Source organism: Anas platyrhynchos, chromosome 9 (genome assembly GCF_047663525.1).
Source record: "Anas platyrhynchos isolate ZD024472 breed Pekin duck chromosome 9, IASCAAS_PekinDuck_T2T, whole genome shotgun sequence".
In the NCBI taxonomy this organism is placed as follows: domain Eukaryota; kingdom Metazoa; phylum Chordata; class Aves; order Anseriformes; family Anatidae; genus Anas; species Anas platyrhynchos.
The window spans coordinates 12,049,875-12,073,892 of NC_092595.1; the positions used below are offsets into that span (position 1 = coordinate 12,049,875).

General features: G+C 49.0%; 1 protein-coding gene across 6 annotated transcripts in view; it reads right to left on the bottom strand.

Moving 5' to 3' along the window:
• Nucleotides 1-24,018, bottom strand: part of FGF12 (fibroblast growth factor 12) — a 230,317-nt gene that overhangs the window by 121,456 nt on the left and 84,843 nt on the right. Inside the window, exon 1 of one of the 6 annotated variants that reach the window (XM_013108575.5) lies at nt 7,439-7,694. The exons of the other annotated variants lie outside the window; for them this stretch is intronic. Within the exon in view, the coding sequence (XP_012964029.1) occupies nt 7,439-7,526 (88 nt within the window). The 5' untranslated portion in view covers nt 7,527-7,694. Of the gene's footprint in view, nt 1-7,438; nt 7,695-24,018 lie in introns of those variants that run through there. 6 annotated transcript variants of the gene reach the window in all.

The window sequence follows — 24,018 nt, forward strand, 5'->3', positions numbered from 1 at the left end:
CTGGATTTCACCACTGCAATTCTGCAGAGAGCCAGGTGCACTTAACCACGCTCTGGCTGCTACTGGATGTTGCTCCTAAAGGATGGTGGCCTGCACGCCCCTGGGACAGACCAGAGAGTCCGGGCTGCCCACACAGAAAGGAAAAGCTGCTGTCACCACCCGCAAAAAAACCACCATGGCAGAAGGTAAGCAACGGCAAGTCACAGGAATTCAGACAAACACTAACAGCACGTTGGCTGCCTGATCCCACCGGGCTGCCAGTGATTGTTTGGTTTTCATTTCACCTTTCAACAAAAGAGGAAACGCAGAACTTGAGAAGGAATTTGCAGCATACGGGACTCGGCAACTCCTTTCCAGCGGTCATTTCTAGATGTACCACCACTGAGATGCTTCAGTATCATCACTGTGGGAGTCCAGACCCTTCTGGTCCTTCTGCTTTTCCAGTTCAAAAGCTCTGTTTAAGCATGGCCAGCTCCACCCCACAGCCCATAGGGCAGGCTGCTGAGGCCTGCCCCTCCCTTCTTGCACACCTGGAGTCTCCCCAGCACATTCCCCACCCTGAAAATCCCTAGACTAAGGCAGAAAGTTGGGGACTTACCCACAAAGACAGCACAACATACCTAGTAAGATTTTTTAAAGCCAATTTCATTACAAGCCCCACCTTCTCCATCCCTCTTCCCTTGGCAAGAGTCCCTCCTTCTATCCCCATGTTCGTGTATCCCTCCCACGCTGTCCATGTCTTCCCCACACAGTGTGTATCCAAATCTTGCATTCAGAACACTTTTCCACGTTTTTGTATGCCCACACAGAGCCAATTTTCCTGCTCCTGGACACTTCCTCAGTATCCTGCCCAGCTGTCCCAGGCACGCTTGCCTGGTCCCTGGCACACCGTAGAAGCCTGTTTGAGAAAGCAGTGTGGAAGACGGGCTAAAATCTGGGACCAAACTGATTGGATTTGCCATGATAACAGCATGGGGCAGGGGATTTTCTTGTTCTTTCTCCAGGAGAATGAGCAATCTCAGCAAGAGGGCACCAGGTGTGCCACCTGGGGATAGGGCCTTAGCTCAGACTCCTGACCTGGAACAAACGGGATGCTCCAGCTGCTCCCATGCAAAGCTTAAAAAGAGTTGCTGGGAAAGTACTGGGGCACATAAAAAGAACCAAGAGCAGTGATTGCCCAGCTCAGCTCTGATGGAGACACTTCTTGCCGTGCTTGCTGCTGCCTGCCGTCCCCTCGGTGCATGAGGCAGCATGAGGATGGAGCAGCGCAATCGCAGTGCCATGCGTGAGTGAGCTTTCAAGTGACCAAAGGGCTGTGAATGCACATTAAAGCAGGAAGGGGACGCTAATAAGGGAACAATTAATTATTGCATGGGTTGCAGAATGGAATTTTTCCCTCTTATCTGAAACAAACAAAGCTTTGAGGGAATAAATACAACTCCAGAGATAATCCCCAGCTTGGATCCTGGAAGCATTCAGTGCCGAAGCTGGGAAACAAAACAATGCTAATGACTCACGCTGGGCCCGTGGGTGGCTCATCACTAAATTAGCAGCAGCTTCCATGCTCCCAGCTGAGCCTGGCTTTGCTGCCTTGCTGTCACAGATCTCCAGGACCGCAATTGAGCACATGCAAATGGGCCCGGCAGCCAATCGCAGCCACAATACTCGAAAGGCACAACCGTGCCATTTAGAAAAATGCTTCGCCGTACAAAACATGATTACCTCCTTCCATGCCGTTTCAGGCTAAGGGAAGAAACGCTATTTTTATTATTAAATGTTACGCATCTTTTTTCCTCCGAGGGGCAGAATCTATTTAGAGGCCTTTTAGGCAAACATCTCTTCGTACAATTGAAAGCCCTGTGTACTACCATCTCATAAGCAATCTCATTTCGCTCTCAAAGCCTGCTGAACTGTTGATGATATCTCTACCACCTGGCTGTAAACGTCTACGACAAGCAGCAGTTTGGCCAGTAAAAAAGGAAGAGTTTCCTTCTGGTAAGCAAGAGCAGGGGCTGGGTGAGGAGAAGTGAACTGATTTGGGAACAAAATAAGTAAATGAGCAGCAGGTCGTTCTCACAAACAAAGCCATGGGATTTGTTTTTTTAACGAACAGTGCTTTGCAACTAGTTGTGAATACCTCCAGAAAAAAAAAAAAAAAGAAAAAAAAAAAAAGAAAAACAGAAAGCAAGCCTACCATCAGCGATATCAAATTAGTTGGATAAACAGGAAGAAATTTAGGGATGATGCCTGTTAGAAAAGGTTGAAAGCCACTCACCTAAAGCAATGACTCTGCTAAGCACAAGATTATCTTAAAATGGGAGTAGGTGCATGCGTAGAGTTAAGAGTGCACTTAAACAGTTCGCTGAACTGAGACCCAGGTCTGGAAAAACTCCTTGGTCTTGGAGTGGACATGACCTAATGATCTTCACATAGCTCTTACGTTGAAAGCTTTTGCTCTGAAAGTCAGCTGTTTTAAGCATCTGCTTATGAGCGTGGTATATTTTGTTAGTTTCACATTGGAAAAACAGTAACACAAGACAGAATTTGTGTACGCAGTTATTCAGGAAAACCAGTGGAGAAGTACAAAAAATCTTTCACAAACTTTTTGGTTAGCATTTCCCACACAGACTTAGAGTTTGTAATGTGTTACAATTGCCCATAGTGTTTAAACTCAAATTCTTCCTCTGCCTTAGTTTAGTTTAGGAGGTGAAAAAGTTAAACTTCCCTCCTTTGCAAAACACTGTAAAACCCTCAATGACAAGTGCCACAAAGCAGCCTACCTTTGCTTTCATCACCCTGATTCCAGCTTCCTAAGAAAACTCAGATGACGCTTACTTTGCCTGAAGCTGTTTGTTCACCAAAAGAAAGCATTTAACAAATATTCAGCGTCAGTGGTGCTCTGGTAGGACCCAGAGAAGTTTCAGACCCAGAAGAGTCGCTGAAGGCTCCCAGTTCCAGACGCCCAGCTCTGGAGCCCAGCCACCTGGCCACCAGCCACACACCTCACACCCAGGAAGCCTCCAGCCCCACCTTTGCTTTTGAAGATTTCTGAAAAATTTTATCGCAAAGTGAAATGTAAAGCCCTGCGTGAAACTGAAGACTTTCCTTCACATAGCTACACTTACCTGGCTATGAACGCTTAGAAAAAGTTAGACGTATGATCTTTAAAATCATTGCAAACTGTATCTCTGAACTTCTGCATGCCAAGCAATTTCACCAAGTAAGAACTCTACCAAAGTCATTGTTGGTAGCTCAGACAGGCCAGAGGTACCCCAGCACCACAGCTTCCAGGAGAGATACTCAGCGTATGTCTACATGGGAAGGTTACTTCAGAATAAAGGAAAGCGGGGATTTAAAATGCTATAGCTATTCTTGAATAATACCCTAGAGGAGTGCTCCTATTACAAAATAAAAAAGAATTTTCATAGTTTTGCTTAATTCATCTCCCGGATGAATTAAACTAAATCAGACAAAGGTATTATTCCAGCTAGCACATGAGTGTCAACAATAGGAATTACCCTGCAACAGCACATGCACTTCATTTCCACTGGTCAGTAAGCATTTCACTTTACAAAGACACACAACGGGATGGGGGAACCTGAGCAGAATGCACACAGGGACACTGACACACTTTGAACAGCGGCAGGTAAGGGAGCTGTGGCAGGAAAGGAAAGATGCCGATGATCCCCAGTGCAACAGCATCACTTCTCAGCCCTGTGACCAGCCTTCAGCTCACCAAGTCCCCTTCCCATCTCCCCCCAAAACGCACACACCGTGCTCTGAGCTGCCACACACGCACAGATCACTGCACAAGCCCAACAAGGAACGCCAAGCAAAACAAGGCCCGTCAGTTTTGCTTGTAAGCCCAACATTAATCTTGAACATGCAATTTTACATCCTACGTGTGTGAGTCCTTTTGCATCTGCAAGTGCAGGCACATTATGGCAGTGCCCCAGATAGTCTCAGGACAAATGCAGAGATGTGTACGGGGAGTAACAGACAGGCTAATAGCAGAGCCACAAGCTGACCTTGCCTACCTAGACAGAATGCTCATTGCTACTGCCCCAAATATCAGGCTTAGTGTTGTGATGCATGGAGAAATATAAAGACACTCTGTGCCAGACAGCATTTTAATCTGCCATAAAGCCAGCATCAATCAGCATATTTCCAGGAGCATCTCCAAATTTTACCAGTGTTAGAGTCCCAGTGAGGCCGAGTTCAGGGGTTACTTTCAATATGATCTTAATTTCTACTGGAGGCATCGATTTGCAGAATGGGGATTTAAACCGAGAGGTACTTTTTACCCAGAGGTTTGAAAATAGATTGGTCTCTGGACACAGCCAGGCCTCTAGTACTAAAAACAAAGCTGAAAATGTTGCTGCTAGGTGCTTTCATTCCAGCTGATGAGACGACATGAGAAATATCTGTGGTTTTAGCAATAATGCACCCAGACGGGAGTCTGTACAGGAGCCTAGGGCAGAACAGGCAAAAGACAGAACCCCTTGAACAGACAAACGCTAGGTCTTACAGACGAGGGCTGAAATATTCACCAGGAGAAGTTTTCATGCTCCTACTAGTGTAATTAGTACTTTTTTTTTTTACATCAAGTCCCTGCAAACCAGGTACTGGTCATCTGCAATGTTTTTTCGTAACTACAGTCATAGTTACATCTCTGACTCAGTGGTTATCAGATGTTTATCTCAAGCCTAGCATTGTAGCAATCTATTTCATTATGTTGACTTAGAAGCTAAAAGCAAAAGTGATTCTGGCAAACTGCACATCCCAAGCAAATGGGGAAATTTATTAGCAGAGAAAATAAATTAGCCAAGAAATAAAGATTTAACAAGATTAATTATGATATCATCCAGAAGGGAAATAACTCTGCACGTGCAATACAATCAGTCAGCTCACGAGTTGTGAAAGTGAGATAACAAGTGATGTGCATGGAAGATGAGACAGGACATCGCTGTGCCAAAATACTTGCAAAGAAATCCACAAGGGATTAGAAATAAATCTCTTGTTCCGTACTGCTATGAATTACTTGCACTGCTGTGGTACCTTAGGGACCCATTAAACCGCATTTTGCAAGGTGCTGCTCCAACAACCAGAGAAGTCTGCCCCTGCACAGGCTGAGACGAGTGGCAGCAGACCTCAGAAGCGAAGCATAAGAAAACAGCAGGCTAGAGACAGCTACGAGTGGAGGTGGGGTGTCTCAGCAGAGTGCTAACAAAAATCTCGCTAAGATTTTTGCTAGCATCACAACAGAGCTGCACAGCACTCTACAACCACCTTCAGTGTTTCGCTGTTTTTCTTTGAAGTATTATGCCTTAGTTGCTGTCACTCAGGAGTGGTCGAGGGCTCTGAGTCAGCACCACACACAAGTATGAATCTGACTTTAAGCACGCGTTTATATCCTTATGACTTGTTTTCATGAAAGAAAATGAAGGTAGAAGGAGGCTGAAGGTCTTCATCAATCTGTTGGGTAACCTGAGCGCACAAAAGGCCAAATAGCCAGGTGGTTGTGCCAAACTATCAGTACAACTCCCCAGACAAGATGATCAAGGGCATGGAAGTAGCTCACAGCACTTCATGCCGTTGCTGTTGTAGTCTGTGATTCCGTGGTCCTTCCTCTCCTGTAATTTATCATTCTTATGGTGGTTTACATCTCTGACGGGCGTAGTCCCACTAGGCACAATGCCACACGTTCAAGGGCTGTTGCAGGCGCATGTACCTATTTTCTGAGGCATGCTGACTTTTCAAAGCAGTAGCAAGGAGCTCTCTCCTCCAGCAGGCCCAGACAGCTCCTCATAGGCGGCAGCTTTCTTTTTTTTTCCCCCCAGATTTTCATATTTTTAAAAAATTCAAGTCCAACCCCAATGGAAAGGCAACAAATGCAGCCAGGAAGATGAAACATATTTGAGCAGCCTGATTCAAAGCAACACGGCTGGATTGGTCTCTTGGTGGCCTTGTGGTGGTTTGGGCCCAGTACCTGGAGAACGGGGCCAGCTGGACATAATGACAGGAGAGCGTTCCCGTGGGGTTTTATAGGCCTCTTTGTAGCACAGCATCATGAAACACAGACTATACAATGTCCAGTATCACTCTTTGCAGAAGAAATGAGGAAAGATTCGGTCACTACATATCCATTGATCATGTCTTAGCACAGCATCCATCAGAAAAGCCAAACCAGCGCAAGAGGGTAACTGTCAGGACACTACAACCAGCTCCTGGTGCACTGAAGTCAGAGGCTGCCACAGATGCTCCTTAGCAAGGCCAGAAGGAAGCCAGGCCGCCCCAGCAGCAGCTCCCCAAACACCGCCCGTCTCTTCCCTGAGTAACAGCGAGTGCTTACACAGGAGGTGTGGAAAATTCTCTCTCACGAGGCTGAGATCTCTCACAAGGAAACAACATCAGCATTACAAAATGATACTATAAAGACATCCTTGTAAGCATCCGGTGCCCAAAGATTGCAATGGTCAGGGTTCAATAGGCAGATCCAGCAGAAAGCCAACCAGGCACTGAAACCCAGTGAAGCTCAAAGCAGCAGGCTGAGCTTTATAACTTCTACAAATCTTAAATAATAACAACAACACGGAGTTTCTTTCCATTACTGTTTACCCAGCGTTGTAGAAAGGGAAAGGCAGACTCTTGAAACATGCACAGCACAAAGGAAGCTGCAGAGACACCTCTGATAGGACTTCTATAAGACCACCCTAAAACTCAGGAGTGGTACCATAACAACCCAAGGCGCTCGTATACTTCATCCCCTCTTCATACACCACTTTACTACAACTCGGGATCAAGCACATCTCCAGCCCTTCACCCCACTGAGCGCCCCATCCTCATGCAGCCTCCAGCCATGCTCCTTCCCTGACAGGCTGGGAGCCTCCCACCCCCCACTGGAGGCAGCCAGGGGGTTCCCTTTGCTCCTCGTGGCATCCCCACTCAAGAAGACGTCCAGCACCCTCCAAGCAAACACTGGTACTGCAAACAAAGGGGATGGGGAGCTCTCGCAGCGCGCCCAGCCCCACACCTGAGTCTTGTGGGGCTGGAAGCACCCTGGGGAAGCTCAGCCCTAAGCTGACCAGGGGTTAACGCTTATGGTGGGGGTCCCAGATGGGGTGGGGGACACACACGAGGGGCTGCTCATGAGGAGAGGGCTCTGTGGGGAGGAACCAGACCCGAGAGGGGGCTGCCGGTGGGATGGGGGACCCAGGTCAGGAGGGGAAGGTGGCGAAGGCACCGGGCCGAAGCTTTGGGGTCAGCACCACGGACAGAGCCCGGGCACCTGTGGGAGAAGGAGGAGAAGGAGGAGGAGGAGGAGGAAAGGGAGGAGGAGGAAGGGGATGAGGAGGGCGAGGAAACGGGGCCAGCCCAGGCCGAGCGGCGCCCGGGCTGGGAGCCGAGGGCGGCGGGGACAAGGACGCGCGCTCCCCACCTGGGCTGTTGCTGGATCTCAGGCGCCTTCCACAGAGACACTGCAGCATATGCGAGCCTTTCTCCAGGAGAAGCCCGAGAATCCTCATGGATTTCACTTTGTGGCGCCCTCCCGCTGCTCGGAAAAGGGACCGGCCCCGGAGCGGCCGGCACTCAGCGGCGGGGCGCCGGGAGCCCCCCTCGGCCCCAAACTTCCCGGCCCATCGCCGCGGCCGGGCACCGGGGGAGGATGAGGAGGGGGGATGAAGAAGGGGGAGAAGGGGGGTTGGGGGCCCGCCGCCACTTCTCGGGACTTCTCCGCCGGGGAAGGGCAGGCTGCGCCGGGAAGGGGGTCGGGCTAGCTGGAAGGACGTCAAGCCCTAGAAACGCGAGCGGCCGGCTCCCAGCCCTGCCCCCTGCCGGCACGGCCCCCGCCGGGACCCCCCCCTTCCCCTCCTCTTCCTCCTTGCCGAAGTCCCTCGGGATCCCCCCCGGGAACGGGGGGCGCCCCCCGGCCCCGCCGGCAGCGGGGACGCGCCGGGAGCCCCCTGGCTGGGCTCGGGCAGCGCCGGGCAGGGGCTCCCCGCTCGGCGCCGGGCACGGGACCCGCACGGTGGCCCAGGACACACCTCTCGGCTTCGGGCACCACTAGCAGCCGTGCCTGCAGGCAGGGCCTGCCTCCTGTCGCTTACGGGTCCTTGTTTCCACTTCTGGAGCCTTTTTTCCCACTTACGCATCTTGCTTCCACCCGCAGATGCTACAGCGACAGCGCGGGGCTGAGGGCTCTCTGCCCAATCTCAGCCTTTGGTCTCTTTTCCCTGCTTTTAACCCATCACAGCCAGGTTTACTCCAAGCTCAGTGTTTGAGCTGCGCAGCCCAAGACCCGGGCACAACCAGGCACTTGGGGAAAGATGCTTTCCCCAGAGCTGATTTATGGAACTACTCAGTGCAAAACCCACCGCACACAGCCTGCATGGGAAGGGGAAATACACAACCACCTCTCCCATGAACTCTTCCACCCAAATACATCACAATTCAAAAGAAAAACTGAAGTTTTTCTGGGGGCTGCAGTTAGGACATCACGCTCTGTGTGCACATGGGGACAGAGGCTGCGTTGTTAACTCGTGGCAGGATGCCCCTCAGCTCAAAAAAAAAGTGAGGCACAGGCAGCACCTGGGCTGCAACACTGGGAACCCCATAAAGATGGAAAAGTAAAAGCTATAAACACTTGGAGATTGGAGCACCAATGCACATCAACCAGGGATAGCAACAAAAACGTTGTTCTGCTATTGAGGATTTGTGGCAAAACCAGTGTTTGTGAGAGCACCACAGTCTTTCATGCCCTTAGTAAACACCCCCACAGTTTCAGTTTTCCTCTCAAACACGAAGAAAACAAAACAAAAAATGAAAATGCTAAATGTTTCATGAAATGGAAGCTCTTATTTTCCAGTCCGTCCTACTTAGTACACCGAAAACAGCACTTAGCTAGAAGCAGAGCCAGTAGCATAGAGCTCAGCACCATTAAAAGGATGCAAAGTAGCATAGATGCCAGGGATTAGTTATTAATAAACAATATTACACAGGACCTGGCAAACCCACCAAGTCACAGAATAAAGCCAAAGAGAACCGCCCTTCTCTCTGCACGTCCCCACTTATCCAGGACCTTTGTTCCAGCCGAAACCCTCAGCAATGCCTGCTCTACAGCGTTTGGGGAGCACTACCAGGCCCTAGCAGGGCTGACACCAAACTGGGATTGCAGCTGTTACCTCTCCCCACCACCCATAGCTTTTGTTTCTCTGCTGCACCTGATCGGTGAGGAAAATTGTAGCCCCTCTGAAACAAGGCCAGAAGTAGTTTGCGCAGTGAAACCCTAAATCACAACCAGTGGTTCTGGGGTACTTCGGTTATGGCACAAAAAGCAACAGCCCTGTCTCTGCAAGTGCCCCAGCAGCGTGTTTGAGACGAGAACAATTCTGGATCTGGCAGATCAAGGACAGCACAGCGAGATCTGAAGTCAAGGTGCCCTCCTTGCTTAGCAGCCAGCGTGGAGCCGTAAATGAGGGGGCTCTGATTTAGAGATGCCAATGCTGAAGTGCAGCACCAGGTACCAGGACAGAGGTGCGCTGAGGTGTTATCTGCATTAGGTGCTACTGCTCGGACATGCAAAGATGTGCATTAGACAAGCTACAGAAGTCTGTAAGAAGAACAAATTAGAATGCAACAGGCAGCTGAAGTTTGAGACCTCTGTTCATTAAAATAACACTTCTCGGAAAAACTACTCAGAAAAAATCCACAAAACTACCAATAAAATAACCCCTATTTCCTTGAGGGGTTTCCATCATCATCCAGCCAGAACGATGAGCCAGGCTTGATAGGTTGTGATCTGCCAGCACTTGTGTGTGAGGCTGGCTCCAAAGGGGTCGGATCCTGCCTTACAAGAGCAAAGGGGAGCAGAATCAAACCGGTGAGAAGAGCGAGCGAGCGTTCCTTGGCATTTCTAAAGGAGGGGCACGAGGACTGCAACAAGCACACGTTCTTTCAAAACTGAGTAGGATTAAGTAAGCTTCAACAGCAAAATGGAAGCATAAAAACGGCAAAGGATGATTCTTTAGGAACCGTGATGCATGACTCAAGTGTGTACATGCCACAAACACTCAGTAATACCATGTACCCAATTAGGTAAGTGTTCTCCCAGTAAACAAAGCTTATGGAACTTGGAAAGACAAAGGGAGCTGACATAAATCAAGATAGTGCTAGATAAGTTAACTCATTTTAATCCAAAACCAAAGCAAACCAAAATAAATTTTATTTCTCTGCAAAAGGCCAGCATATGTTCAGACGATTTTTTAGTGGGACATAAATCTCGCTAAGGCTCCACCGATAAACTTATATTACTAAATAGTAATGCAAATAACGTCTAAAAAGTTACTGTGAAAACGTTACAGATATTTAAGTTTTGCCAGGTAGAAGCTGGGTATAAGGAACAATAGTTCTTCAATAAAAGCAGGGATTGCATTTGCTGGAACATAAAGAAAGCTGGGAAAGACTCATTGAGGTCAGAAGACAGTTGCAGGGAACACAGTGTCATGTGTGTTTCTCCCTTATTAAATTAAAATGCCATTGGCCTTCTGAAGCACAGAACAGAAACGAGAATATGTTTGGGATTATGGAATTTAAATTAATACCTTCTACTAAAAAGAGGAATACACTGTGCTCCGATCAGAGAAAAATAAGGTGATTTAGCAGACAAGGCTCTTTGCTAGGTATTAAAATAGCATAATGTGCAGGAGTTATCAGTTAGCAAAGCCCCAAAAAGAAAGTCAACAAAAGCTCAGAAGAGACCAGGCAGGAAATGCAATCCCCTTGTATTCACAGAAAGGCTGGTGCTGATCTTTCAAGGTGCTGGGTCCCTTCTGTTTCTGTTTTCACCTACATTGACCACCTGCAGGCCTTTGAACACCGTGCCTGCTTCGCAGATAAACAGCCTGCACAAGTAGGTCATTTTTGCAAGTCTTTGCCCTCATTACGTTTCCTGGCCAAGTGCAGGTGGATGTGGTGAGAAATGGTCCATGAGCCCCGGCAGCTTTGTTCAGGCTGGCACCAGTGCTGCCCTCAGACCTTGCCCCCCTTCGTAAACCTACACATCTCCCTGGGAGCACCCGGGGCTCATTTCCCGACCTTCACCCCATGGATCCATCTGTGATCACTGAGGGTATGTTCCTCAGCAAAGCCATAACCACTTCTTCCCAGCATCTTTCTTTGCAGGAGCCATTTGAACAAAGCCTGCTCAGGAACAGGCTAAAAAATTACATCTCTTTACAGTGCAAGAGCTTATCCTGCTGTCATCATAATGCTCTGAGTATTCGTGCCTTCTTTTGTCCCCCCTTCATGAGGCAGGGCACTAGCAGAAGAGCAGTGCTTGCTGTAGAGCCGTGCTAACCACATGCAGCTTCTTCTCACCCAGCTCCACCGAGGTGCAGAGGCGGTGGGGAACTGCAGCAAGAGTTCAGGGGGGTACCGAAGGCCACACGACAACAATCTGTGTAAGTAAGGAATCTCCTGTCATTGCTCGGTCTGGAGATTCACGGAGAGGATTAGCCTCTTCCTGACCAGTAAAAAATTGTGCCCATTATAAGGCAAAGATTGCAGCTATTTTCTGCTGGAAACTACCAGGGAAAAAGCATATCACACACACACCTTCTGACAGCAAATGGAAGATGAGGAAAAAAAAAAAAAAGACAGCTCAATTTTGTACATCAGATGAGAAAGACCAATTTCTTAGTTGCCTTTCCATGCTCAGAAAGCAACAAAGCTCACATGAATGCATGGGAACAACCCAATTACTCCAGCTGCTGGTGGGGAGACTCGCCTGCTGAAACCTCAGCCCCCTCCCAGCTCACCAAAGCAGATTCAGATAAATAAAGATGTCCCATAGGCTCTATCATTCAATAGGTTTGTCCTCAGATATACAAAAAGCTCAAGGTAGTAGTTGCATTTCCAGACATTAGAAAGAAATCTCGTGTTGTATGTATCCAATAACTTGAATCAGAGTTAGTGAAAAGTGGTTGTTCAGGATATTTTTCAGCACAGTGACACTTCAGAAGCTGGAACTTTTAAGACTTCTCCAGGCATACTTTGGTAGTAATGCCACTGGCTTTGAACGGATGCTCTGGAAAACAGAGCAAGAAAGGGGCAGCCATACATTGTTCTGTCCTCCCACTGCCAGTGCCCTGCAGCTCTGCGATTCCCTCATCCATGGGATGTCTCACAATACATTTAAAAACCCTTGATCGATTTCTCCGCAACAAATTTTTGTAATTGGTTTTTGAAGCCAGTAATACTGTTGGTCTCCTCCCTGTCTTTTGGCAAGAAGCTCTACAGGTTAATCATGCACTGGGAGAAGCTTTCATTAGTTTAAAACTGCTTCTCGGAAGCTCCATTTAATGCTCACCTTAGTAGTTACACCGTGAAATGGTAATTTCATGTTCTCCGTGACAGTCATGGCTTTAGACGCCTCCACCGTATTTCCCTTCTCAATTGTTTCATTTCTGAAGACGCTGAAAATGCCTAATCTGTTTCATCTCTCCCCGGGCAGCAGCTCTTCCATATGCTCTGCTGACCTTGTCACTGTTCCCTGCATCTTTCCTGGTTCTGTTCCCTTTTATTTGTTGTTTGTTTGAGGAGGAGAACTAGAGCTGTACGCAGTATTCGAGGTGCGAGCACACCAGGGATGTCTAGTGTAGTGCAGTGAGAGCTCCCATTTTCTCTGTACCTTTCCCAGTAACTTCTGCTTGCTTCTGCTGAGCTAGCACTTTCAGACAGATCCACAGCTTCTCTGAGGTCTTCTACCAAAGAGGAAACAACCCCAGGAGCAACCCCTACCACTAATGACCATGAATAATTTGTTTCATCCGTGGGTGCTTTACCCTGCACCCCTGACTTTATGCTGCTGTTAGCTCACCAGACACTCAGTATCAGGAGATCCTTCTACAGCTCTTTCCTGCTCAATTCTGCTTTTCTTCCTCCAAGTGATTTTGTTCTGCTTGGCAACCTGCCTCTTCTCCATCCCCTTGCTCTTCAAGAGCAGTTAGGACCGTGCTGGACCGCAGACGTCTCTCCCTCCTCTGGTAGTTTCCCCACTCATCAGACCTGACCCGTTTTCTTTGAAGGGACCCCTCAGTGGGGGGAACATCTTCAAAATCCAAGTTCATGACTTCAGCTGGATCACGTTTACCCAGATGAGAGAACTCAGAAGGCAGGATCCCCCCGGCTCTTCCCTAGCTGATCGCACCTGACTGCCAGCCCCCCATGGGGCGAGGGGCTCTGATTTCTTGCAGGTGGCTGAATTCCAGCACAACCCCCAGGCATTGCCCCATTGTGCTTCACACCCAAGAGCTGCAGAAGCACCTTCCAGAGGTGCCCTCCTTGCTGGGTGTGATTTCTGCCAGCTCTGCTCCCCATCCGACCAGTCTCTGCAGCCTCTCACGAGGGAAAAGCGAGCAGGAAGGCAGGAGATCTCCCCGTCTGCTGATCCCTCCGGGCTCGGAGATCATGAGAGAGAAAAGCAGATTAAAGGGCCATAATACAGCGAGCTCTGGGAAGTTCTGACCCACGGCACCCCGGTAATTAAGGTTATTAATCCATAACAGGCAGCGACAGCTTTGCCTGAGACATGACCCATGCTTAGAGGGCAACAGCTCGCCGCTGTGCCGAGGGGCCCGGAGGCAGGCAAGTCCCCAGCCAGCGGCGCTTGGGACACCTTGAGCAGGTGACTGCTGAAACGAAGCCAATGCTGGAACTTCTCCTTCAGCGTTGGTGCATCTTCTAAGTTCAACCAGGACACGCTCTTGGTTCATCCCCGACCTGCTGCGTGACATGTGAGCAACTGGCAGGCCCCTTTCCTCATTTAAGAGCACACAGCTAATCCATCCCTCTCACAGGGAAAGGCTGGCAGGCTTCATAAAGGAGATTTTCTCAGGGTGAGTGTGGCAGACCACCTCTGCGAGGAGCCAGCTCCCCCTGCCTGGCAGCAACCCCCCTGTGATGTTGGCGTGCCCCTGGGGTCAGGCATTACGAGCCTGCCCATCTGCCTGCTTCCAGTGACACTCCGAGCTCCGGTGCTGTTTGTTCAGGCACACCGACAGGACACGTGTACGTGTAGCACAGTCTCATCCGGACAAGTACTTGCCCAACTCCCCGCCTTGGGAGCAACGGTACAAGAAACGCTTTCTGCTCCAGTTCACAGCTTCTTAGACCTCAGAGAAGTTGCTACCAGGGCACAACAGCTCAGCCCTTGCTCATTAGCTGGTCACTGCAGCTAAAGACACATTTAAAACCTCGATTGCACTGGCAAGACCCCTCCTCTGGAGCCCACAGCTCCCAGCTCCTCCAGTGCAGCATCACTGCGGCTGTGGGGGCTTTGCCAGACCCACACACAGGTTGTCCCTGCTTGTCCTCATGGCAAAGAAATGACAGAAGCTGGGCATTAAATAATAATATTACAGAGTAGTTATAACGTAACTATACATGTACTGGAAAGTTCATGTATCGAGAGAATTGAAGACTGGATTTACGAGACCTTTAGAAAAGCCAACCTTGAAAACCTTGGCTTCCCATCGCATGTTTTTTCCATGAGCTTAGTTTAGAGGATTTTGTGGCTGGGAAAATTCCTTTTGGAAAACATCTCTCACGTAGTGCCATCCTCACCAGAGTGCAAGAGAGAAAGAAAGATCCTCAGAACCTCCTCTCTCAGGGACCGCCACTGCTTTTGTTTGGGGCAGATGCTCCGAAAAGGTCCAAAAATCAACACTCGCTTTTCCTTAAAGTGACATTTTCTAAATTATTTCAACTTTGCCGAAATACTTCAGTTGACAACATGATGAAAAAGTCTCGGTGAGAGACTTTGACCTTATCAAAGCAAAACGTTCCTGCAAGTTTCTCACACAACATTTGACATGCGTGCAGGAATGAGGAGAGGTTGGGCTGCTCATGGTTTCAGGACCAACATTCGATGTTAGCCACCCCAAACACTGCCAGCCATGAGGCAGAGCCACCTCCTCCATCCTCTGCTGTGGCAATAGAAACAAAGCCAGGTAACATCTTTGGGGTTCTTCCCTGCCTTTGCCTCAGGTCTTTTAAGGTTGCTGTTGTTAGCGTTTCTCTGCAGCCATCAGGACCAGAAAATAACTGTGTCAGGTTGTGATTCTTACGTAATGGCTTGGGGATTTAAGAAAGGCCCCAAATCTGCTGAAAGTTCACAACGCTGCTTTGCAGTAATCATGCCAGTGACAGGTAACATCGCCAGCTCCCAGGGCCAGGAGCCACTGCTGCCTTGTGACATGCTCGGTAATGGCCTTGCTCTGCCACTGCTCAGACTGATTATCAGCCCCTGGGAAGCCCTGCTCCCCTATGGGGAGGTAAAAATCCTTCTTTCCTCAGCAGCTGGAGCTACCTGACCTCCAGCCAGCCCTGCGTTAGCCTTGTGCCTGCCCACACCAGAAGAGCCACAGACATCGTCCAAACAAGTGCCACGCGATGGCAGTACTACATTTTAGGAATCCCGTCCAGTGCCTTGCAACCCTGAGATAAGGAAGCCCCTGCAGGATCAAAACCCACAAGCGCAGACCTCAGCCATCCCCAGTGCTGCCCAGCCCCAAGCACTACTTCTTGCCAGGAGCAAGGGGCACCACAGCCACCGCTCCCTGTTCCCACAGCTGTGTCCTACACGTTCAGTAGCATAAATGGGGGAAAACGTCCAGTGAAAGCAAAAATGTTCTGAACATGCTCTCACATCACACATAAACCCGTGGACCACCACCAAATCTAGCAGAGTGCCGGCTCAGCGCTCCCAGCTGTGGAACAATCACTGTACGTCCCCAGGAGGTCCTCGTGGGGCTGAGTGGGGCTCCTGTGCCACGGAGAGAAGCAATGGGAGGTTTGCGAGGAAAACAAGCACGCAGCAGGAGACGTCCTGCCCAAACCACAGCTTCCCTCTGTCCCAGCTCATCCTGGCTCCAGGCCCGCTGGAGCAGCTCATTGTAAAACACAAGCTTCACTCTTCATTTCTCAGGACGGCAGAGCCCTGAGCGCAGTGCCAGGCAGCACATGGCATTTGAGGGTGTGAGGAATGGAAAGGGCAACTCCCAGGAGGCTTTCTTTCCTTCCCCCTGCTGAGTTACAGCAGGGGTCACAGCCACATCAGCTGCTTTTCATTCCCTTGCGCTCAGCATCAAGCCGTAATGAAGCCATAAGCAACTCAGCATCGCTCAGCATCGCACAGAAATGCTCTGGTCCAACAGCGCTCCGTGCAGGGCAAAGAGGGTGAAAGGAGAAGGATCCTTCTCAGGATGAAGCTCTCCTGGGACAGACTGCCCAAAGGACCTATTGAAGAAGCTGCTAAAAGGGGACTGAGCCTCTGGCCAGCTGCACCCTGCCTCCTGGAGAAACATCTCCAGGCTCAGACAGGAGGGCTCCAGAGCTGCCTCTTTGCCCTCTCACTTGAACCAAAAGAAGAGGGGACATTTCTCAGCAGAGATGCCAGCTTTACTTGCACACCATCAGGGAGGCACCTGGTAATGGGCCTCCATTAAGGCAGAGTAAATTAATAATCAAGAGCAACCTCTGAGCTGACATCTGCTCCAGCCTGTGGGACAGCCCCTGAGCAGCTAAAACTAGAACTGGCCCATTCCTGGGAACAAGTCACCGGGAAAGCACTGGGCTGTCAGAGATGGAGCCGTCATTTTAAAATTTCTTCCTTCTATTCCTGCCATCTTGCTTCCTCACATAGGTCCTCACCTTGTAGAAACTGTTGGCTCACGCCTGTGGTACCCCGCGATTTCTCCCTTAATATCGTTCTTACCAAGGGATGTTTGATGTGGGATTCTTGCCGAGGCCAGTTTGCATTTCCCTCAGGGGTGCTCACATTGACTTAGGATGGATGAAGATGAGCACACGCTGGCTTGGCCAGTATAAGGGATGCTGTTGATAAACCTACACGGAGTACTTTCCCAGAGCGTAATAATTGCACGGAGATGGGCCCTTCACTGCTGGCAGCAGTAGGGGTCACTGCAGCATGTGGTAAGTGGGAGAACTCAACTAAAAATAAAAAGCTAAGGGGAGAAAAAACAACAAGCTGAACATCTTGTGACAAGTCACCCCAGAAGCCCTGTCAGTCTGCCAGGGCTGCACTACCTGGGAACTTGGAGGGAGGCAAAGCCATTCGCTGTCTGATGCTCAAGAGCTCTTTAGCCCACTCCAGCTTCAGCTGCTTTCCGTTGCTGGCTGCTTTTAACCTACTTTTCCTCTTCCAGAACTCTTATTTCTGGCTGCAGCCTTCATTAGCAGAGACATGTTCCCCATTCTGTTCCTTCCAGAGATGTAGGCTACATCCCCAAAGTGCCTTTTGGGAAAGTCAGCCGAGGGTGCAGTGCCCTGGAAAGCAGGGAGGAGCAGAGCTTCGGGGGTGTGTTTTCCCTCCCAGTTCTCAGGATTCAAACCCAGCTGGTGAAGCTTTTGGATGGGGTTGTTCTTTCCTAACCATGGCCAGCTTTGTTTCCAAATGCGATGGAAAGACTGTTAAGGACAGAGACCTCTTTTCCTTTTCATCATCTGATTTCTTTTCCTTTTGATAGGTGATGCAACACTTTCTCTGTTGTTTTGTGTGTGTGTGTGGTTTTTTGTTTTTTTTTTTTTTTTTTTTTTTTGGGGTTTTTTTTTTTTCAGATCTCCATTTCTAATGTCCTCTTATACAAGAAGCGAGGGAAGAGGTTTGCACAAAAAGAATCTTCCAGGAACCTCAGTGATCACAGCTGAAAAAGCATTTTCCTGCTGATCCAACTGCAGAAAAATCCAGACAAAAAAAATCCAAGGAAGAAGTTTCCCTGAGTGGGATGGATGTGAACTGTTTCCTATCAGAAATTCCTCGCAGCCGTATCAGCAGAGCGCTGCACTTAGTTTAGGGCTGCTGGGAGACTGGAGCAACTCCGACACCCGAGCAATTACACAGCCTGCAGTCCTGAACCAGACTGAGTCCAACCAGCCCATAACACAGCCCAAACAAGCTTGCATCTTGCTGCAAAAGATGGTGTAAGACGTACCTACGACTACTGGCATTAACTCAGGATGTGTCATCGGTTTTGGAAAGCATCAACACCAAAAGATAGATTGGGGATGTATTGGGGATGTTGAACACCAGCAGCAGAGCTGTTCCCACGGCAGCTGCGTACAAGGCCAACAAATATTGTACAGAGACGCTGAGGTTGGCACTTCTGTCCTGCCACAATACCTCTTCTTGGGAAGAGAGGACTGAAAAAAAACCCTACCACCACTTTTTTCCCTTTAAGGTGGCCTTCTCGCTGTGTTTACTGCCCCACCAGCCTTCTGGTCTTCCTCTGTCTCTGGGTTTTTGTAGGCTAAATCCTGCTACCAGCACAACAGGCGCTGGCTGCCCTCCACCCCGAAGCTCTGCCAGGCTGGGAGATGGATGGAGCGGGTTTTAAACGTACGGTGATTTGCAGCAGTGCAAGAAGCTACCAACAATCCTGGTGCTCGACGTGGCAGCCTGCATCTCAAAGGGCCTCAGCGCAGCTGATTTACAAAAAACACTCAAAACAACAAATGCTCTTATATTTCACAGCATCTCTTGTCAAACCCAGTCTCTGCAATGCTCTTGCAATTAGATCTCCTCAGAAAACCCTTATAAATCCTGCCTGCATGTTTCAAATACGGGAACTACAGAAACACCCAGTGCAGATATGCATTAGGCAAAAGTGCATGTACTTCCCAGCAGTGCCTTTATTTTTATTTTTAGTGCCTTCTGTGCAATGAGTTTATGCCATCACATGCCAGCCTCACACCCTGGACCTTTTTAGTTAACAACTTTTTGCTTCTTACAACCAAGGTGCCTTTCAAAGCTCTGCCTGGCTGACCACTTGACCGAACCCACGAGTCCTTCCTACGCAAGGCACAGTTTTGGCAACACGTGGCTTTTCAAGTTCACAAAGAAACAAGAAAACCCAAGGCTAGGAGCTCTAGGAGCTAAGAAACAAGAAGAGTGAAGGTGATAAAGCACTGGAACAATTTAACATGGTGAATCTTCCACCGCTGGACAATTTTAAATCGAGATGCGATGTTTGCTCTGTTCGATGCTGCACTTCAAGCAGGAGTCAATCAAGGGCAGTCCTGCCGCTTGCTCTCTGCAGGAGCTCAGCCTGAGAAGATCACAAGAGCCTCTCTGACCCCATAACCCAGGAATTAATGCCTGGGTGGAGCTTCTTGTAAAATCTGCCAAACCACTGCCCTTTAAATCCCTACCTATGACTCCTCTGCCATGAGGCCATGACACAGAATCAATTAGAGAGCGGGGAAGATGGAAAAGGGAAAATAAACAAGAAGTCACTGAACAACAAAGACCAAGGCACGGCGACAGGAAGATGGAGCTGTGAGCACTGCCCTGCACCAGGCTGAATAGGACCTATTCTGGGCTCACAGATCACGGGAGTTTTGCTGTTACTGACATCACCAGTGCTCAGTTTGTGTCCTCTGCTCAGCTGCAGAGGACGCGGGTTTGCTTTCTGCAGGGTCACAAAGCCAGCGTCAGTCCCAAACACTGAACGGTCCCACGGCACAGCCAGCCTAGGCACGAAGCTCTTCTTTCATTTTAGCTCCCTGGCCAAGCCGTCTTTGCAGCTGTAATGCTAGGCTAAAAGAGACTGGATATAAACAAAAGGAAAAAGAAGAACAAACCAAAGCTGCCTTCCCATTGTTTTTGTACCACTGCTTTGGAATCAGCAAAAATAACCTCCCCCGTCAGATCTGGGTTTCTCAATGCATCTCCTATAAAAAAGTTGGCAGGGGACTGAACAAGGAATGAAAACTGTACCACACAAGTCCTCGGAAAGCCACCAGAGGGTAGCAAAACATTTTAGAGAGCAGCTAACCGGAGCCCAGACAGAGCAGCCTGATCTGCACCTGCAGCTCTCCTTACCTTCCTCTCGCTGTTTCAGTTATTCAGGAAAGCCACATTTTTACTCACCCCCGTCCATTCCTTTCTCAAAGATTCCACCTCGATTTCTTTGCAGGTGAGAAGGGAAACTCCTATTTCGTGTTACTCTCGCCCTGCCCCTCGGGAAGAGGCTTGCCTCTCCCTGATTTTCCCCCTGGTGCCTGCATGGCCCCCAGGCCAACTCTCCCCTGGGGCCGTGGGCAGCGCACAACCTCCTAGTGGGATGGAGGGACTGTGTAGCGGTGGTACCACACCATGGGGAGGAGAAAAGGGGGGGATGAGGGTCCAGAGGGCAAAAAACTGTGTCCAGCAGATTGGGTGAACCAGCCCTGTTGGTAAAGTCCCTATAGTAGGAGCCATGGGATTAGTGCATGGCCTCACTCATGCACAACTCAAACATCAAACGCCCTGCCTGACGTGCTGATGGCCAGTCCCGAGGTTCTGACTTCCTCAAAGCAGGGAAAAGTACAGGAGAGGGAGGAATATTCATTTTTGTAAAGCCTTCCCCACCTCTCCAAAAGCCTCCATTCTCTACTTTGCAGATTCCCATCCTGGTTGCATGGAAACCCCTCAGCACAAGTGCCTCCAGAGCCAACAAATCAGCCCTGCCCCAGATCTTCTCGCACCTTTTCTGCTGAGTGTTTGGGTAGGAAGTCTTGCACGATGTTTTTATTATTATTTTTAAGGCTGCCACGTGTGAAATTGTCACCGGGATGATTCAAGTCGGGATGCAAGCAATCCCGCTGTCCTGTTTGCAGACGCTCTGCATGGAACAAGGAGACCAGCCAGGAGCTCGGCAAAAAAGGAGTCTGGCTTTTAAATAGCTAACTTTTCCATGCACAGTCTGCAGGAACCAAAAATAGCTCCTGAATATTTCAGCAAATCATTCCCAATAATTAAAATTGTGATGTGTTTGCTGTCAATCCTAAATGCGGTGAGAGCCATCGGGTAGATTATTCACTACAAATTATTCATCCAGCTGCATTTGCCGAGTTGAAAATTTCCGTTCGCTTAGACCTAAGCTCAAAGACTCCATCAAGCCTCTCAATCAGAAGTTCTTTCATATCTGCTCATTGCTAAAAAAATACACAAATTAGCCTTCCTTTGGCCATCCTATTTGTTAAATACAGGTACGTCTCACCAAGCAGGCTAACGCTGTAGTGCAGCTGACACATTGCACTGATTGTCGGGTTATATCTGTCCAGTGCAGCTGCTTTCAGTGCATATTAGAGAGATGGAAGTCATTAAACCTATTTTATGCAAATTACACCCCAGACTGAAGCATCATCCTTGTTCTGCCGAGGTGCTTTGCCAGATCTAATGATCAGTGCTTTGTCACAATGTCAGAAGGCAATGGGAGGTAAAGGAAAGGCTATCACTGACCTCCAATTTTTGGGTAAAACAACTGCCCTTGTAGAGAACTTAACTGCCAGCCTTGCCCCATCAATAGCTGAGATGAGGCATTTACTTACAAGCTCCCTGAAAAGGCACTATCAAAGCTAAAGACCTCAGAATCACCATCTTCTTGTAGCATCATGAAAAATTTCTAGCACCGTCTAAATCCAGTCCAGCAGCTCACTCCTCCATTACATCTTCTGCATGAATGACAAATGTGAAGCAGAACACACTCAGCACAAGAACACGTTCTGGGCAAGGTCCATTTAGATGTCTTTTTAAAGAAAGTATCCAATATTTAAGGGTGTCTTCACGTTCTTGTAGCTGAGGTTAGCACACCTCAGGAGGACGAGATATTTTGGAAGCACTGAGCATCCCTGCTAGAATAGTCAGGGCACGGGTGTCTCCGTTCGAGATGGTCCCCACTGTCCCCCAACACGTCTGGACATTTAATACAAACATTATTACAAATGACTCCACCAAGATCCCCCACTCTAGTGCCACACTCCAGAAGATAAGACTGTAAGCTCAAACCTTTTCCTCTGACTGCGTGGTACATGCATTTCCAAATACAACCCCCTCCTTTCCATCATTTTTGCCCCAGTAATCTTTGTGTTTCACAACACAAAAGAAAGCTGTTGCCAACGTCCAAAACAGAGCAAGTACCTGGCAAAACAGGCTGCCTGTTTTAAAGGACAGCTGCATTTCATTGCTATGCATTCGCATGACAGTCACACTAACAATCTCACTAGCTGCCCCCTTCAGTGGGAAGCTACAATTAATTTTTGCTACACCAGATTAAGTACACACCTTCACAAGATAAACTCTCTCCACTCTCCAACTTGCAAAAAGCACAAAGAAGAATCTTCCTTTTCTGAAAAATTGGCAAAGAGGGTGATGGGCAGCCCTCAAAGTCCTCTCCTGGCTACCGCCTTGCCACTGCATGGTCTGCAATAGTCCTGCCAACGTCACAACTTCAGGGCTTCAACCTGCGTCTAAACCCTCTACTTCCAACCCCCTGAAGAGCTCCATTGAAGCTATTGTGTGAACACAGAGAGCAGCTCTATGCAACTTTTGGGAAGAATGACTCAATTTATAGCACCTGAGAAACTGGGGGGTTCAAGATGTGATAAGTGCAGGTACTACGTAGCATCTCCAGCAGATGCGATTAAGACCTCTGTTTGGTGAGGGGGAAAGGACAGAGCGTGGTGACCTGCTAACCACAGCACAAGGCTCCACGTGCTTATCTCAGCCCCCTCGCCCACCCTCTTTGGGGTCTAGCCCTGCATCCATGCAGCTCAGTCTCCCTGGGCTGTAGAAGCCATAGGTTGGTACCACGCCTGCAACAAAAGCTGCACATCATGAATTTTTCTGGCTGCTGCTGCTTAGGAGAGAGTGACTTCCCCTCAGAACTAAGGGGATGAGGCCATGGGTAAATCTGGAGGATCGCTGATACCCCTTTGGGAAAAGACCCTGGTGCTATGGGATAACAGCACCCCCGAGTCACAGTTCCTCGCTGAGTGCTTCTTCTCCTCAGTGATGTGTCTCACCATCATTCCTCAATGTCACCTTGATGGGGAGAACAACTTCTCAGGAGGAGGAGTCAGCCTGGAGCGACAAAAGCCACCTCCTGCAGAGGGAGGCCCACAGATGTGTGAGGGCCAGGGCAATGCCACCATGTCAGGCCAGAATTAAAACTTCTGAGTAGCTCCAGCTCCTCACTGACAGCCTTTATGTAATGACTGAAAGCAATTAAGGGAATGACCTTCCCCCCGTTGACATGTCTGTGCACAGACATGTCAGCAGGGGCAATCGTCTGTGGCAATTGTAAACTCAAGCTTGGACTTGATGGCTTTCCAGTGGTGCAGAGAGATGAAGCTACCCCTTACCTGGGATGTGCCTGATGTCCTGATAAGAACTGTCAGCTCTGGCTTCTCACTCAAGGAGCATCCACCAAGAGCCTTTTTCCCTAAACTTTTTAGTTCTGTAGCCAAAGTGTTGTTTCGATAGCAGGTGGACACAGACAGGGCAGCGTGAGGGAAGATGATCAAATCAACAGAAAAAGAGGAGTTAAAGCCAAGTTTACATAGGCAGAAGAAGCACAGAAATGCTGTGGGAAGACGAAGGCATTCATTTTCAGGTTTAGAATATGTGAGAACTGTACAAAATCTGGACCTGAGGCTAATAAAAGCAGAAGCTTACTAACAGCGGTGAGACTGCACACGTTCACATAGAGCCTGCATGGGTGGCTCAGACTGCAAGATTTTAAACAAAAAGTATGTAATAAAGGGGTTTAGGAGAAGCCTTAGTCTACAGAAAGTGACGGTTGCCTGCACATCATATTGTACCTGCCCCATTCAGCCATTAAACCCCATCCTGGAAGAGGCGACACAGGGCTAAAACCTGAGGTGGAGCCGCTCTTCCCCCATGGACCAGGTGTGGGCAAGGCACAAGGGCTAGGGCTTTGCACTGTGAGCTCTCTGGGAAGACACAAATCCTCTCCCATGAAACTCCTGAAATCCCATTGTAGCAGAAATTATCTTACCAGGGAAACAGACAAAAGACACAGCAGGACAACAGCTTTCAGGCTTTGCGTACTTGCATCCCTGTACTAACAAAAACTCTCCAGCTCTCACCCCCCAGCTGTGAGCCCACACCTCACCGCAGTTCTAGGTTCAGCTCTGACACATGTTCTTGCAGTCTCA